At 41.6% G+C, this 16,428-nt stretch overlaps 2 protein-coding genes across 2 annotated transcripts; one reads left to right on the forward strand and one right to left on the reverse strand.

Moving 5' to 3' along the window:
- Window positions 1–296: 296 nt before the first annotated feature.
- LOC133911075 (uncharacterized) lies at window positions 297–1,014 on the forward strand. Its single transcript, XM_062353293.1, has one exon. It carries the CDS (start codon window positions 344–346, stop codon window positions 758–760), a length of 417 nt encoding a protein of 138 aa, XP_062209277.1. The 5' UTR covers window positions 297–343; the 3' UTR covers window positions 761–1,014.
- An 8,653-nt stretch (window positions 1,015–9,667) lies between these two features.
- On the reverse strand, window positions 9,668–10,018 carry LOC133910585 (zinc finger protein 2-like). Its single transcript, XM_062352929.1, has one exon. It carries the CDS (start codon window positions 10,016–10,018, stop codon window positions 9,668–9,670), a length of 351 nt encoding a protein of 116 aa, XP_062208913.1.
- Between the last annotated feature and the right edge of the window lie 6,410 nt (window positions 10,019–16,428).

Below are 16,428 nucleotides of genomic sequence, written 5' to 3' on the forward strand. Positions count from 1 at the left end.
GTTTCTTAGATATAAATTAGGTGTTCACATAAGCAAAAAGATGATGTAGCAAGCTATTTAAAGAGAAGAGATGTAGCTTGTTTCTTATAATCTTGCTTTTTAGCAATTCTAGATGATTGTGAGATAATAAATTATTTTAGAGATCTTAAGAAATAAACAATACACATGCATGTATTAGAAACTTATTTTTTAACCACAATTTCTTACTCTCTCCTCTCTAAGATATCACCTAAGAAAAAATATTAGGTGTGACCTTAATATCCTCGCTTCATGAGCACAACAGTTTCTGTACCAAAATTAATTTTGCACAGTTGTCACAGAGACGCACTATTAGCTAGCTATAATGGAGAGGCTGGAGAAGGAGCTGGACCTTGAGCTCAGCCTCCACCCTTTCTCTTATGCGGCGGAGGCGGAGCCGCCCGGCTTCTTCCTCTGCACGTACTGCGACCGCAAGTTCTACAGCTCCCAGGCGCTCGGCGGCCACCAGAACGCGCACAAGTACGAGCGCACCCTGGCCAAGCGCCGCCGGGAGATCGCCGTCGCCATGCGCGCGCACGGCGCCCGGGTCGACGCCGCCTGCAGATCCGAGGGCGTCGGAGTCCTCGACGTTGCTGCAGGAGCTGACCTTGAGAGGGCCAAGATGGTCGTGCAGCCAGCGGTTCCGTTGACTGTGCGGTCTGGCCTTCTGCACAAAAAGAGCAGCTCGTCGGAGTACGGCGTCAAGCGCGCCGACGAGCTGGATTTGTCCCTCAGGCTATGAACCTACCTACTACTATTTGCTTCTCTTGCACCTCTCTCCTATTCTTCTCTGTCTTTACCTGTTTTGGTTTAAGAAGATTGCTTTGTCCCTGCACATTATTACATTTTATCTGTTGCTTTACAAACTCGGGCTTTGCCCGTCTCTAAACTGATTGGATTCTCCTCCACCTTTAATTCGTCAGTGCCTGTTGCATGTAGTTGAGTTTGTTTCATGGAATTTCTTGGCAAGATTCAAGTACATTTCCTCGAGTTTATCCCAGAGGGCGTGGAAATTTGGCTTGCTCAGTGCTTACTAGCATTTCAGTTTTTTTTTTTCTCTTTGTTGTCAATTAGCTACTTGATTTTAGCATGTTTTGATTGAAATAATTTCTGGGGAGCTTCTTCAAGTGATTCAAAATTGTCCATATACTCCATGTGGGTCTTCGCCCGTTTATCAACATACAGTAACTCCAGTAGTCCTCCTCTACTGAGCTTGCTTGATAAGTCGATATTAGTTACAGTATCTTACATCTCTCCCATATTCTAATTCCTAGTGTATCTCTTTGAGTAAATTACACCCCATTATCCGAAGACACATTATATATCAAGTCACGACGATAAGAAAATAATAGTACTAGCTAGCTTGCTACGAGAAAGCGTAATACTCGCTTTATTCAGAATTTCGAGCTGACTAATGAGGAAGATATTTGGTCTTATATTTGGGGTTATTCCGGCATTTATCTTCAGTAAACCTTAAAAGCTTCTAATGGGCAATTTCTAAAGTCCTCACATTTGAGATGGATGTGGAAGAGCTGTTGTGAGAAAAAAGCACTGTTTTCTTTTTGGCTATTGCTTGATCTTCAAAGATAATTGGGATTTCCTGTCTAAATAGAACACGGGATATAGGTCACAGACACGCAGTATACAGGCAATCACTGAGAGGCACCTGAATGTCCCTTTCTTTATGGAAATCATAGTATATAGTGGTATCATGGAGCATTTGGGCAACAAGAAAGAAGAAGATTTTTCAATAATTAGTAACCCTTTATTTTGGAAGTAGAAGATCAAGTTCAAGTTTGAGTTTTCCATGGTTATTCATAGGCCAAAAAAAGTGACTCTTCTCTTATCTCATAATCCCTGTATTGTGTTACATAGTTTTTCTCTTCAGTAACTGCCTAAACATATAAATATATTTCTATACTGAAGGATCCTCTGCCCACCGTTCCACCAGGGCTGGTCCTAGAGGGGGTAAGAGGGGCAGCCGCCCCGAGCCCCTTATAAAACCCAGAGGTCTCCTCCTATATAGATATACATGCATACTACTTCTAGCCTAACAAATCACAGTAGTCTAAATTCCAATTCACTGGCGGCCGCAGTTACATGATTATGCAAGGCTTTAGCCTTTGTCTGGCCTAAAAGGAGCAGCTATGCTATTTTTTTTCCTTCGTAACAGGTCAATAGCAGCCCAAATTAGCAATCCTCTGGTGCACAAATAAGTCAATAAGATCGCTTCCTCTCGTACAGTCCTACCTGCTTTATTCGATAGCGATCAGATTCAACGAGAGACACAATGACGTCAATGACTCAGAGTACAAGATGCCCGTATCTGCTTCGTCCTCGTCCCCTATCTTTACTCTGATCTAGCTGCAGTGTCGCTGATGAAAGGGTATCCATATATATAAGATTCATATTAACTTCATGTCCTATCTTCTCTGTCTTGTATTGTTTCTAAGAATCTCTCTCTCTCTAGATCTGTCTGCTTGATGAGTTTAAATAGGGGAATAGTGTGCGCACATGGGAGAAAGTGAGGAAACCAATATTTTCTTGTTTAACAAAGAAAATTTTCAAATATTTGAAATAAGTCAGTTATGCATGTGTCCTAGCAAGAACATCCTGTTAATGGAAAAACAGTGTAATTCACTTGAAAGTCAGTGTGTTGTGCAAGTCGATTTCCATTAATCTGAAATGCAAACCCATTTAGGGCCTCCTTTGGATTGTAGGATTTTCATAGGAACTTTGGAGGATTCGAATCCCTAGGATATATTTTCTCTATATGGGTTGTTTGAACATAGAAATGAACAAGTTAAGTTCGTAAGGAATGCATTCCTATACCCCAAATACAATAGAAATTTTAATATTAACTGAAACCTCATGTTTGGAAAAGCCTAGTATAATCTCTCTCCTCTCTTCCAAACATTACTACATAAACACCTTTTAGTGCCGGCTCCAAAGAGCCCTTCAATGCTGTTTTTTCATCCGGCACTGATGGGTTAGCACTGAAAGTCATCGGCACTGAAAGTGGTTCCCAGGAGCAAAAACAAGTAAACGAGCCGGCTTGTTTGCCGCCGTTGTTGCACTCCCTTGCCCCCCCCCCCCCCCGGCCGCTAGGCTCGCCGTCGCAGCATTGCTCTGTCCAACACAAGAAAATGCGGGGCATGAAGGCCACCGCCATAGAACACGCAACTGTGCACTCCTCGCCGACTGCCCCCGTCGTGCTCCTCGATGTGCCTGGACAGGAACCTTCAACTCCATCCAGATGGCCAGGTGCTCTGCTTGCTGGTCGATTTCGCACTGGCGCCATCGATGCGGAAGACGAAGTGGAACGATCACGCGACGAAGCGACCGCTAGTGCTGCCACTCTAGCTCGTGCTGGAGTGGCAGGACCATACGAAGTGGGCTGGTAGTGCTGGAGAAGGTGGCGAGTGGGTTAGGCACATGCCACTCTAGCTCGTGCCCAGCCCACTCGCAGCCTTCTCCAGCATAGCCAGCCGAAGCGCCAGCAGCGTCAGCTGTCGATCCAGCCCCGTCGCCGCCACCACACTGTGTGGGTCTTTGACCCTAGCAAGATCCATGGCCGGATCAGCTGGATCCCACCGTGGATCTCACAAGGGGCAGAGTTGTTGTTGGTGGTGGCTGGGAGGAGGTCGGTGAGGGGGGGGGGGGAGGGAGAGGCTAGTGAGGGGAGAGAGAGGTAGGTGAAGAGATAAGGGAGAGAGAAAAGAGAAGAGTCGGACCTAAGCATGAGCAAAAATCAGGCTGTATTAACATTTCGGATCTGCTGAGAGTATCAGTGCCGGTTCAAATTATAAATCGACACTGATACTACCAATGCCGGTTTATAATTGAAGCTGAGTATCAGTGCCGGTTCAACCCGGCTCGATCATTGATCGAGCGCGAGAAGTTATGAACTGGCACTAATACTTCATCAGTGCCAGCTCTAGCCTAGCCGGCACCGATGATTCGGCTCAGATGACCTTTTTTGTTGTAGTGAAAGAACTTGTATTGTTTCCTATGAACCATCCAAACACCAAAACATCATCTATTCTTAGGCAAAAATGAAAAAAATAGACAATATACGGGTTCATATTTACCAAAATAGATAACAAGTTGACGTATTTACAAATTTAGTATATGTATTCAACACCTCGTTCATCAAAAATGTGCTTTCGACATCTCAGGTGCTGAATATGGTATTATGCACCATATTTGGTACACGAGGTGCCAAAAACAGCTGTATTCGGCATCTCACTAGCTGAATATAGCCTTCCGTTCTATGCGCCGCGCTGGCGATCGAAGAAAGAAGCTAGAAGAAGCTTGTACATGTGCGTTTAAACTTTTTATTTAACTCTCAATTTTATTTAGGAGTATAAAAATAGTCCAAAAATTCTAAACATTTTTATGAGTAAACTAGAGCTCACTAGCAACCTATTTTAATTGGTTTGATCCAAAAATCTTGAGCCAATATTTAATTAAAATTCTCCAAATATCGCTAGTTTTATAAATTCTATAAATTTTTAATGCCTCAAATTAATTCCCAAATCTTGAAAAAATTCACTAATAATGTGATGTACTAATTTATAAAAATATTTTCAACCCTAGGTTATTTGGTGAAAAAGTGAGTTCCTTTGTATTGCTCTATTTATATGTATTTTTATTATTTCATATGATATTCTCATTTTAACTCAATTTAAATAAAAAATTGTAAACATTCATATTGATGTATAGAACCAAAAAAATCATAAATTCACTAATATTTTTCTAATGTGATGCATGACAGGTTGACAACTACTAAGATGGTAAAATCAAACACCTCAGAAGCATAGAACCTAAGAATTGCGAATATATATTTACATTCATCTTTTTAAAGCAATTAATGATACACTAAGTTTTAATATTTATCAATTAAATAAGGCAAATGATATATCCAAAATTTAAACAACCAGATAAGGAGTATACAAATATGATGTCATCTCTCAAAGCTGGAAGAGAAAACCAAGCAAAAAATAAAGCACAGAGAACAACAAGAAGAGACTTAATATTAATCTGAGAGGTTGCCCGATATTTTCAACTTGGTGCCAACAACAGATTAAATGGACCATGTTTCAATTAATCTGAGAACCAAGGTTTTTTCTATATTTATTTTTTTATTCAAATTGAATTAAAAAGAGACTATCACATGAAATGACAAAAATGCATATAAATAGAGCATTACGAAAGAACACACTTTTTCACCAAATAACCTAGGCTTGGAATAATTTTATAAATTAGTATATTACATTAGAAAAATATTAGTGATTTGTTCTAGATTTTTGGAAATTTATTTGAGGCATTAAAAATTGATAGAATTTATCAAGGTAGGGTTATTTGGAGAATTTTGATTAAATATTGGCTCAGGCTTTTTATATCAAACCAATTAAAATGGGTTGCTAGTGAGCTCTAGTTTTCTTATAAAAACATTTAGAAGTTTTGAACTATTTTTGTACTCCCAAATAATATTGAGAGTTAAATAAAAAAATTTAAACGCGCACCTTCAGGCTCCTAACTTCTTTCTTCTATCACCAGCGTGGCGCACAGCATGGGAAGTTGTATTCGGCAAGTGAGTTGCTGAATATGATACTGTGTACCGTATTTAGCATCTCAGGTGCCGAATACGACAATTTTTGCATCTCGTATGTCGAATACGGTGCACAGTACCGTATTTGATGTCTATTTTGAAAAATACGGTTCCGTATATTGTCTATTTTTACAATATTTCCTGTATTATTGTGTTTTGTAACCCTCGGGGATTTTATAGTGGATGGCATCCTATTATTTTGTTTTCGCTATTGCTTTGTTTTCTAATTCTTTCATTTCAAAGAGGCCATGATTTGATGAGGCATGATGAGACCAACATGTCTTTAGTCTGATTCAGCAACTTTCTAAATGGAAACCAAGGCTACATAGTTGCACACAAATTAATGTGCTAACCATTCGAATTATCCATGGTTGCCTGCTGAAAATCAAACATTGCTTTTTCAATACCCATGTTACATTCTGTACATATATAATTTTTTTGAGAATTTTTTAAGTGTGCAAGTGCATAAACCCAACATAAGTTTAGAATTCTATTTCCCATGTTTCAACCCCCAATCAATCTCATGAGATGAGATAATGCTATACTAACCTTTAAAATTAAAAAATCCAAAATATTTTGTCCGGTATTACAACTTAACGGGGGTGGGGATGGGGGGGGGGGTCCGATACACCCAAAAAATCGCTGATTTTTTTTTTACTGAAAACATGAACCCTACCTTGCACCTTTTTATGAATTCCGTAAGCTCATACAACCCTGCTTCCTGCCATTCTCAACGACCAATATGGAAATTGCTACTAAGAGGTCAACCCTCCCGGACTAATATCGGTAGCAACGGGAGAAGGTTGTGGTCCAAGAGCACGAACATCGGTAGCAACCATGGGTGAGCAGTAGAAGAATGTGAGGCAAAATGGCAAAATCAAGAGGTGCCAATTGATCACTGGCGATCAAATAGTACACAAATGATAAACTAAGAAAAAAGACTTTGAATAATTACTTGCGTGCAATGACCAAAGCATTAGAATATTACAATGTAAACAATTGGGTCACAAAATATTCTATTAGAACGAATATTTAGTTAATTACCCCCCTAAGAAAATAGAATGAGCAGAATATAATTATGTTATGGACTCTACTAGGAAAATAGCAGCTAAAGATCTGCTCTTCTTTTCTCCAGATTCTGGTAGTCAGCTGTGGAGGGATAATAGGTCATTCATGCATTAGCCTGGGATAACGCAGTTTGGCCTCCACTGGCTCCGCTCCTAGGGAACATGAAGTGAGGGTGACATGGATCACGAATAGGATATAGTAAGACGGACTGTACCATTATGCTCCTAAAAGTTTTATAAAGCCATATCCTCAAATGGGTTCCCCTGAGTAACGCTAACAATGTTCTTTCTTACTACACCAAGATATTAAGCATCCTTAGGGATGAGCATATACCCTTTCATTCTTTTCATCCATTTCTTAGCAATAGCTTCTTGAAACCAAGCAACCCTATGTAATAAGAGTAAAAAAAAACATTGGCGGCCGGTCCTTGAACTTGTTGTTCAGGAGTGTACGTAGTTAGGTCCATAAACTCTAAAAACAGTTTCATACCCCTAAACTTATTAGGTAGATCCCTTGAGGCCTAAACTCCCTAATTAGTATCTAGCTGCCTATATGGCATTCTGATTTCTGGCTAGACATGCCTCTCCTCTCTTTCGCCTACCTCCCTCCCCTACACGAGGGCGTTAGAGAACGGTGAGCGCTGACAGATAAATGGAGCAACTCGGACCGTGGACAAATCTGGTCGCCAGCGACCCCTAGAGGTGGCTCCAGGACCATCTCCAATGCCTCCATCCAACGACGTGATCAGTTGGGGTAAGATCCGGCCTCTACGGCCCGCTGGAGGTCAGATCGATCCGTTGAGCCAGCCGCTAGATTGGGCACCATTTTCGAGCTGCCAATATCAGGTACTCAAGAAACCGGACACACAGTCATCAAGAAACCCTGCTGCCAGCAGGCAACATAAGCAGGCGATTAGGAAGGGTTGGAACTCAAGTTAACTTCTTAACAACTTTGGGGCATGAAGATGCATTTTGAGAGTTCATGCTTCTAAGTGACACTCTTGAATAAGTTATTTAATGACTGCCATTATATTTCACTCTTAAAAGAATAGTAGTGTGTACATATTTGAAACTTCATCAGCTATCATCTGTAATGGTGCCCATAGAGTAGATCGGCCGTCATTTTATACTTCCCTTTCCTTCTCTTGTGCATGTACATTTATTTGTATTCTGATTTGTTATGCAGATACGCCGTTTTCACATAGACAAATCCAAATTTCCAACGATATTGTTTGTATAACGAGGAATTCTATTTAATGTATGCTTTTGGTTTTGGTCTGTGATTATAATCCTATTACTATTATTGGAAATAGAAACACAATTCCTTTTGATTTATTATTACATGTATCCTCAATGGTATATTACTTTGATTCACCATGTCGATCCTACATTTACAAATAAACAAAATGAACTCTCAAGAATGAGCTCTCCTGTAGCAGTAGGTGCATATAGACAGCGAGTATACGCAACAACATATTTGTGCTACTATATCAATCCTCTCACTGTCTCTAAACTTCTTCTCCAACTGTCAATGGACTATAATTAATTGTCTAAAATCAACTAAGAAGCTAGCTGAAAATCTACATGTATTCCCAATTTCAGTTCCTCATTCTTAAAGATGGAACTCTGATTTAACTTAGTTGTATCTCAACAGAAATCAAATCACATTCAGGCAATAATTGTAAGAGATGTAAGATTACATATTTTTAAGAAAGCGGATTTGGTATAGGCCTTTCCAGTACCTACTGACAAATGTTTCCTTTTCTCTAAACTAGTTAAATAGACCATGCAATGTTGCTGATTGTGCCTTGAATGCCACCAATTTTTCTAAATTCTTTTAGCCTGAATGATAAGCCTGAAATTTTGTACTTCATGAAAAACTCATTTCACCCTTTCATTTACTGAGCAGTTAGATATTTCCATGATCCGTGAGCTAAACTCAAATATCGCTTGAATAACTTTGAACTCAACTTAGATCTCTAGTAGAAGCTAATATGGATAATATAATTGGTTTACTTTTTCTGAGCTAAACGGCAGAAAAATATCGAATTTTATTCCTTGTCTATAGTGCATATGCATTGGAGAGGTAGTTTAATTTATTGAGTTATCTATAGATGATGTTGGTCAACGCTATAAATTATTTACTACTAGTATTTGAGATTCCACATAGTATGTTGGCCTGCCATTTCAGAACCTATGCATCAAGAAGATTAGAATGATTTTCCATTAGCAGGAAATTCTAGACACAATCATAACTGATTTGAATTTAAATACTTTACTTATACAAGAATAGCATTATTCGTTCTTCTCCGCACACTAGTGGAATAAAAATCTTTGAGATATGTTTGTCACCTTTCATCAGCGATGACTCTGCAGCTTGATCAAGTAAAGATAGGGCGGTACCAGGTAGTAGCATCGATATCTAAAGAATGTGGAAATGTTGCCAATGTACGCAGGGCCAGGCGTGTATGTCGTGCATTTGACCATGGCAAGAGAAAGCAAGTGATTAATCAGTGATGCCTTGATGATAATTGCGGCAAACAAGATTAATCCACTACTATATATAAATTACACTTTCTCCTAGATAGCAAGTAGTTCGGTATATAGAATTGGAAGAGTTAGTACTTGGTCATCAAGTGAGCAAAGTCTCACATGGAATATACACTATTGAATCACTTGAAGAAGCTCCAAGTCAAAAGAAAAGAAAAGAAAAGAAGCCCCTCTAAAAATATTTCAACTGAAGATGGGTGGTAAAATTAATAGCTAAACTGAGAACAAATAAGAGAGAAGAACTGAAACACTCTGGAATAGATCGACTCATTGTCCTTGCCAAGAAATTTCATCAACAGATTCATCAGCTATACAAGCTAAAGGCACTGAGGATCGAATTAAAGGTGCAGGAGATACCAATCAAATTAGAAAACAGGCAATGGCAAAGAGAAGAGGTACTTGGTGCAGGAGAAGCCAATCATAGCCTGAGGGACAAGTCCAGCTCGTCGGTGCGCTCGACGTCGTTCCCGGGCACCGGAACAACATGCTGCGCATCCAGCGGCCTCGACCTCTTAGGCTCAGGCTCAGCTCCAGAAGCATCGACGACCTGGTCGGCACCGGCCACGGACGCCCCGTGCTCTCGCATGGCAGCGGAAATCTCCCGGCGGCGCTTGGCGAGGGTGCGCTCGTACTTGTGCGCGTTCTGGTGACCGCCGAGCGCCTGGAAGGTGTAGAACTTTCGGTCGCAGTACGTGCAGAGGAAGAAGCCGGGCGGCTCCTCCGGCTCGGCCAAGGCGGAAGGGTGGTGGTCCTGCTCACTATTCCCCATTGTAGCCAGCTTAATTTGCTACAGAATCTATTGTGCTAAGCGAGGATTATATAGTACGGGTGCTGGAGAAATGGAGAGAGGTGGATCTATCCAGTGGACGGAGGTCGTGCACTTCGTTACTGTGGCAACGAAAGAACTCAGGCCACGTTGCATGACCAGAGTACTGATCCTATCAGGGGAAAAAGTAGGGTGCGACTTCAAACAGAATGTCACGCCCAGCACCGTCTTTGTAAATTTGCAAAACTCGAAGAAAATCTCATAAAATATGAGGGAAACAAGAGTGATTTGAAATCACACTTACAATTATATAAAATAATTTACACTTACAATTATACCATTGTAATCAAATCCAAAACCCTAACTAAAACAACAAGCATGCTTACTGTTGAGCACAAGTACAATGTATATGTTGGACAGGAACAAGCTAGGAACGAAATAACTACAGCGAATAACATCAAAGCCTGCCAGAGGTGGCTTGCCCCACCCTATATGTTTTTTTAAAAAAAAAACGCGTCTGAGCACGTTGTTTCGTTAAGAGGAGACTGAACTTACACGTGACCGCAACACTGCACCTAGGCGAGCTGGAGCAGTTGATTACATCATAGGTGGATTATACGGTGACACAAACACGACCTACCCAAAGAGAAAAGAAAAAAGCAGTGGCAGCAAGAACAACATAGCTGAATTGCACTACTTGGGGACTAAGGTTGCTATAGGAGCTCCAGAAGTCTCATGTTGCCGGCTTGCACCTAGCACCGTCCCTCATCCCGGATAGCCTTGCTCAATTCACCGGCCAAGGTTACCTTACGATTGAATACTTTATTGCTCCCACTACTATGACAGTAATTTTTAGAGACGGATCATAACCTATTTTCACATGTGTTTAGCCAATCCGCTTGGGATCGAAGGCCTGTGGAAATGAATGATTTCCACAAGCGCAAAACAGATCGTCTGTGGAAAACAATTTACAAAGGCGGTTATCTTAAAGAACCGCATGTGAAAATGTATTTACACAGGCGATTCCTCAAGATAACCGCCTGTGGAAATAGTTTTCACAGGCGGTTCCTCAAGATAACCGCCTGTGGAAATGGTTTTCCACAAGCGGTCATCTTACGGAACCGACTGTGAAAACCTTTTCCACAGGCGGCCCACTAAAGATTTCCACAGGCGGGTGACATAAGGACCCGCTTGTGATATGTATTTCTTAAAAAAAAATAAGCATATATTTTATTCTCTCCAGATTTCACATAGTTTCAATACAGATTTTTAACATTATAGATTTCAATAGCATTACATATTTTAATATTTAACACAAGTACAATAATATTCACAAGTATTTTTACATCATAAGCCTATATTGCTAAGAGTCTTTCTTCTCCCACTTACGAAGCCTCCGATGGCTAGCTAATTCGCCTCCAAGATCAAAGAATTTGCCACTCCTATGGATGACTTCGTGCATAATAAACCGGCACATGTCACGTTGGACGTTTTGGATATCTTTATCTGTAAGAGAGAGGTTGGTACATTGGATCATCCATGCCTGGAATGAAAACACAACTAAAAGAGTTAAAACACTACTGACAACAAAAATATAACCAAATAAAAATATGCAGGCACAATGATGACTTACGTCCTCAGGGTTCGTTGTGTACCTTCCGTTTACCCTAAGAAATTGGCAAACATAGTATCCACAAAGAACACTATCGAAACCTTGCTTGTGGCACTTCAAATAAAAACGCAACGTATTCATTAGTTCAATAAGACTCTTTGTTATAAATAGTGAGATACAAGCATTAGAAGTGTGTTATTACCGGAAAGTGTATACGGACCGTCATCGCATTCAGCTTGGCCGTATCGTGTATCCCACCTTTCGTTACGTACCACTTGTAGGTCCTATTCGAATGCCAATAAGTAATTGTCAATTCATAAATGATTTATAAGAACTTTATGTATGGAGATTTCCTTTACCTCTGTATAACATCAATGAAATCTTGGTAGAATTTTTGTTGTAGATTAGCTGAGTCAAGGACCACAATTTTGCTCGACTTCGACATCAGCATTATACAAATATAGTTATGTTAGATTCTTGATCGATCAATTAAGTTGAATACTTATGTTAGGTTTATGACGTATCACACTTACTTAATGTTGTAGGGAGCCAAGATGTAGTCCTTGTCCTGCATTTCTAGCACAGCTCTTCCTATATATGTTGACATTTCAAGCCTGCGTATTTTGGTCATTTCTCTTATGACCCTTGATTTCTCCTTGTTACTCTTCCCCTTAATCTTGGGGTCATCAGTCCTCAAGTTCACGACCATGTTAGACTGGAAAATTCGTTGCTCATTAATGAATCTGACGGGTGCCTTCAACTTTTCCGCATTGTTAAATTGCATCCTACATAACAAGTCACTAGTCATTAGCTTCTATAGAATACATTGGTAGATATATGAATGTAAGGGTAGATTGTAGGCACTTACAGGCACCACACACTTATGAGATTGACGTAGAGTTTGTCGCGGCGGAACAAAGCGTGCATATCCTTTAAATCCACCATGAGGTAGGAGTTTCTGCTTAGATAAATGTTAGCGGGGACAGAAGCAGTGATTGTGGAGAACCTCGTGCGACATGCCCTCATGTACCATTCGTGGAATCTCCTCATCTCCCATGGACCTTCTTGGAGTTGAAGCAATGGCAGAAATGGCTTGCCATGCTCATATTTCTCAGGAACATCTGGTGTAGGAAAGAAATCCAACTGAGAGGTACTTAATGTTTTGCCGGTCTCTTTCACGAGATCGCCCTTCGCTGGAGATTTCTGAGCGGATTATGCCTTTGATTTTGATGAGGACAAAAGCCACCTCTTCACCGGAGATGGTAGAGTCTTTTCGTATGGGGTAACCATGACAGGGACTCTCTGATGCTCAGGTGAATGTGGCGGAGGCGTAGACGCTGGAGGCGGAGGTGCCAGAGTCGCGGGCGGTGGAGGCAAAGATGCCTGAGGCGTAGATACTGGGCGCGGGGGCGAAGGTGCCTGAGGCGGAGAGGCTTGGCTCTGGGCTGGAGGTGCCTGAGGCGGCGAGGCTTGTCTCTGGGGCGGAGGAGCCTGAGGTAGACATGCTGGACGCGGGGGCAGCCGTGACGCTGGCGATTGTGACTTCAGACGGCTAAAGATGATATCCCGTCTAAGCCATACAATGAAGTTGCCAACAGCCTTATCAAGAATCTCGATACCATCAGGTGTGCTGATGTTAAGCTTGTACTTCATGAAAAGTGGCTATACCGAGTCCACTTGTACCCTGCTGTAACCGGCCGGAATATCTTGATTGTGAAACACACGGCCTGGAATGGCCTGGCCCGTGGCAGCCTTGATAGTGAAGTCTCCCCTGCCAACAAGAACATGTAGCATGCAAGGGGTAGCCTCTGTGATATCGTCCACAGGATATCTCTGGTTATCGACCTGCGTGGACCCGACGCTGCTCCGAAAGCCTGGGCTTGTTGGTTGCTCTATCATCATTAATGTCGTCTTTTCCTTCTCCTTTTCATTCCACATCTTCATGAACTGGAACTTAACCTGTTCTTGTATCTCTTTCGCTAGGGTCTTCTTATATCTATTGCGGGTCTTGTATTGGCTCGCAGCATCTGGGAACCCATGCTTCCAGCCCACTTTTGATCCGATGCCTCGAGTGCGACCCGGGTGTTCCTTGTTCCCCAGGGCCTTGGTAAGCAGGCCATTCTCCCTGTCCGGCTCTAGATACCCTTCTTTACCAATCCCTTGAATGGTCTGGGTCACCTCTATGGTCTCAGGGCTTTGGAAGGCTAAGTCCCCAGACTCGATTCGTTGTGACCGAGCGTAGACCCAGTTCCTACTTCGCTCGTCATAATTTTCCAAAGGGTTGGGTTTCCCAGCCTGGGCAGCCTCTTCTTCTTGCCTCCTCAACTCAGAAATTTTGGGGGCGTACCTAGACGATCCCAGGTGATGGTGGTGCTTGTTCTTCTTCGCAAGGTACTTGAACAATTCACTTAGTTTGATGGCATCAGGTGTGGTCTTCTGCCTAACAAACTCTATCCATTGGTCTGGCGTAATCTTTCCGTATTTATTAAAGGGTACCAAGTTCTTCTTCACGAAGTCCTTATTTAGCTCACTCTTCCAGCCTCAGAAGCTCTTTCCCATAGTTTTCAATGCATTCTGTTTGGCTACTTCCTCTGTTCCCGAGGGGAATCGGATGGTTCTTTGCAATGTTACCTACAGGAACTCCTTCGTTTCATCCGGCAGCAACTGCCAATCAGTTATAATAATTGGGACATACTCCTTGACAAGAAATCCACAACTGTTGCAGAATTTGGCGCATGCCTCACTAGGTGCAACAGGCTCTCCTTAAACACCGACCTGTGTAATTGTATAAATGCCAGACGACAACTTATTTCTACTACACTCGTCCCGTCTTCGTTTCAGCGTACCCCCAGAGGGACCCGAAGTTTCGGGCATAGAGGGAGCGGAAGGTTGTGGCGCAGAATGTTGTGGCACAGATGATCGACATGAAGATCTTTGCTCCCTCACCCTATAGAGAGAAAAAAAAGGAGAGTTCACATAAACAAAAAAATATTCCTCCATTTAAGAAGTATAAAATGCATTGACTCAACTAAATACCTCTTCGGCAGGGTCGTAGTCGTTGTCACTTTCTCGACATCGGATCTCCCTATCGCAAGGAACAGGGCTCGAGCTGTGATACGAGCCCGAGCTTTCACTGCCCTCGGAGGACGGCTGGTGCGAGCTTAGGCTCCTATCCGACCTCCTGCTTGCATCCGCCCCATCTTGTGCCGGGGCATCCTCTATTGGGAGCGGCCTTTGTACTGGGGAGCCCTCTATTGGGATCATCCTCTGTACCGGGGCGTCCTCTATTACGAGCGGGCTTGAGCTCGAATCCGACCTTCTGCTTGCTTCTGGTTTCTTAGGGGTAACTATCCTCTTATGCCTCATGGTACTTACTTGACCACTGGATTATTATTACCTAGAAAGATACCATTGTGAAGCAAGATGCAATAATATTATTTTAGAAGAAAGAAAAGGAATCAATCTATGTGTTTTAAACAAATTGCTGATAAATTTTGATGACATTTTGACAGATCCTAAAAGATTCGCTACGTCGTTGTCTTCTCTACTCAATCCTAAAAGATCCTTGGAGTCCTCGCCAGCGTGACAACCCATGGCCTTTTCCCCACTGTTCTACATCTCCGGTCGATCTCCTGCTCTCTCGTACTCCCTCGTTAGAGAGTAGGAGATCGAGCAGATACCAATCTCGCTCAAGATACCAATCTAGACATAGTGGTCAATTTACTTGTTGAATGGTAGGGTGGTACAAGGGAAGGCTTGTAGCAGACGGGACTACACAACCGAATATTGCGGTGGCTTTTTAAAAATGCTTATTAATTTCTATTTTTAGATGCAATTGTTAGTTGGTAGCATCTTCTTAGGATATGTAACAACAAAAATCACACTAGGAATGACAAATATTCCTCTTATCAACTAGACTCTACAAATAAATCACAACAACCGCAAACAAACCCTAAGCAAATGGAATGAGAGAATTTAATATTATATTGGATAAACAATGTTTAGAGGATGAACAAACAAATTAGCATAATCTGTCTAATCAACCAAGACATTAAAAACAAATCGCACTAAAATTCACTTGTTCATTATGTTTGCAGCAGTAAGCTTGTTGATTGATTAAGAGATAACCGTGCAACAACAAAATCCTCACACAGCAAACAAAGAGGAAGAAAACATAATACTGACCAAAATCCCCACATAATACTGTCACACCAAGCTTAAGATAGGAACCAACTGAACAAGTGTTAAAACAAAGAGATTGCTCTCAGTGCGGGTTACCGAATTAACGGCCATCCAACGCATACTAAGATTTACCGAATAGTGTAACAAATCACCTCTAGAGCTAGGCCGAGCTACCCAAGTTAATGATCAAGTACAAAACGAACTTAGAGGAATTATCACCGACGGAGTTTGTTAATTCAGGAAATGAAGTGCCAGTTGGTTTTTTTTTTCATATTTTCCATGATCTAACAAATTTAAAATTGTGGGATTCAAGACTTCAGATCTCTCACAAAACATTTTTATAACAATTATTGTACATTATGGCTATCAATTGGGCTTTGTCCAGGAAAATGACTTGGTTTGAGACACATGCTCTGGTAGTCCTGTGTAGCTCCCTAAAATCCTAAATGAAACAAGATCACAAACTGGCGACTACGACCTAGCTCAAGAGCACAAATGAAACACTAAACGAACTTAGCCTGTTATCATCACAGAGTTGAGGCACCTACCAGCAAGGCCAAAGGAAACAGAGAGCTCAAGGCGCCAAAGGGCACCAACATGACCAGACCAAGCACTAGAG

The sequence above is a fragment of the Phragmites australis genome, chromosome 3, assembly GCF_958298935.1.
Source record: "Phragmites australis chromosome 3, lpPhrAust1.1, whole genome shotgun sequence".
NCBI lineage: Eukaryota > Viridiplantae > Streptophyta > Magnoliopsida > Poales > Poaceae > Phragmites > Phragmites australis.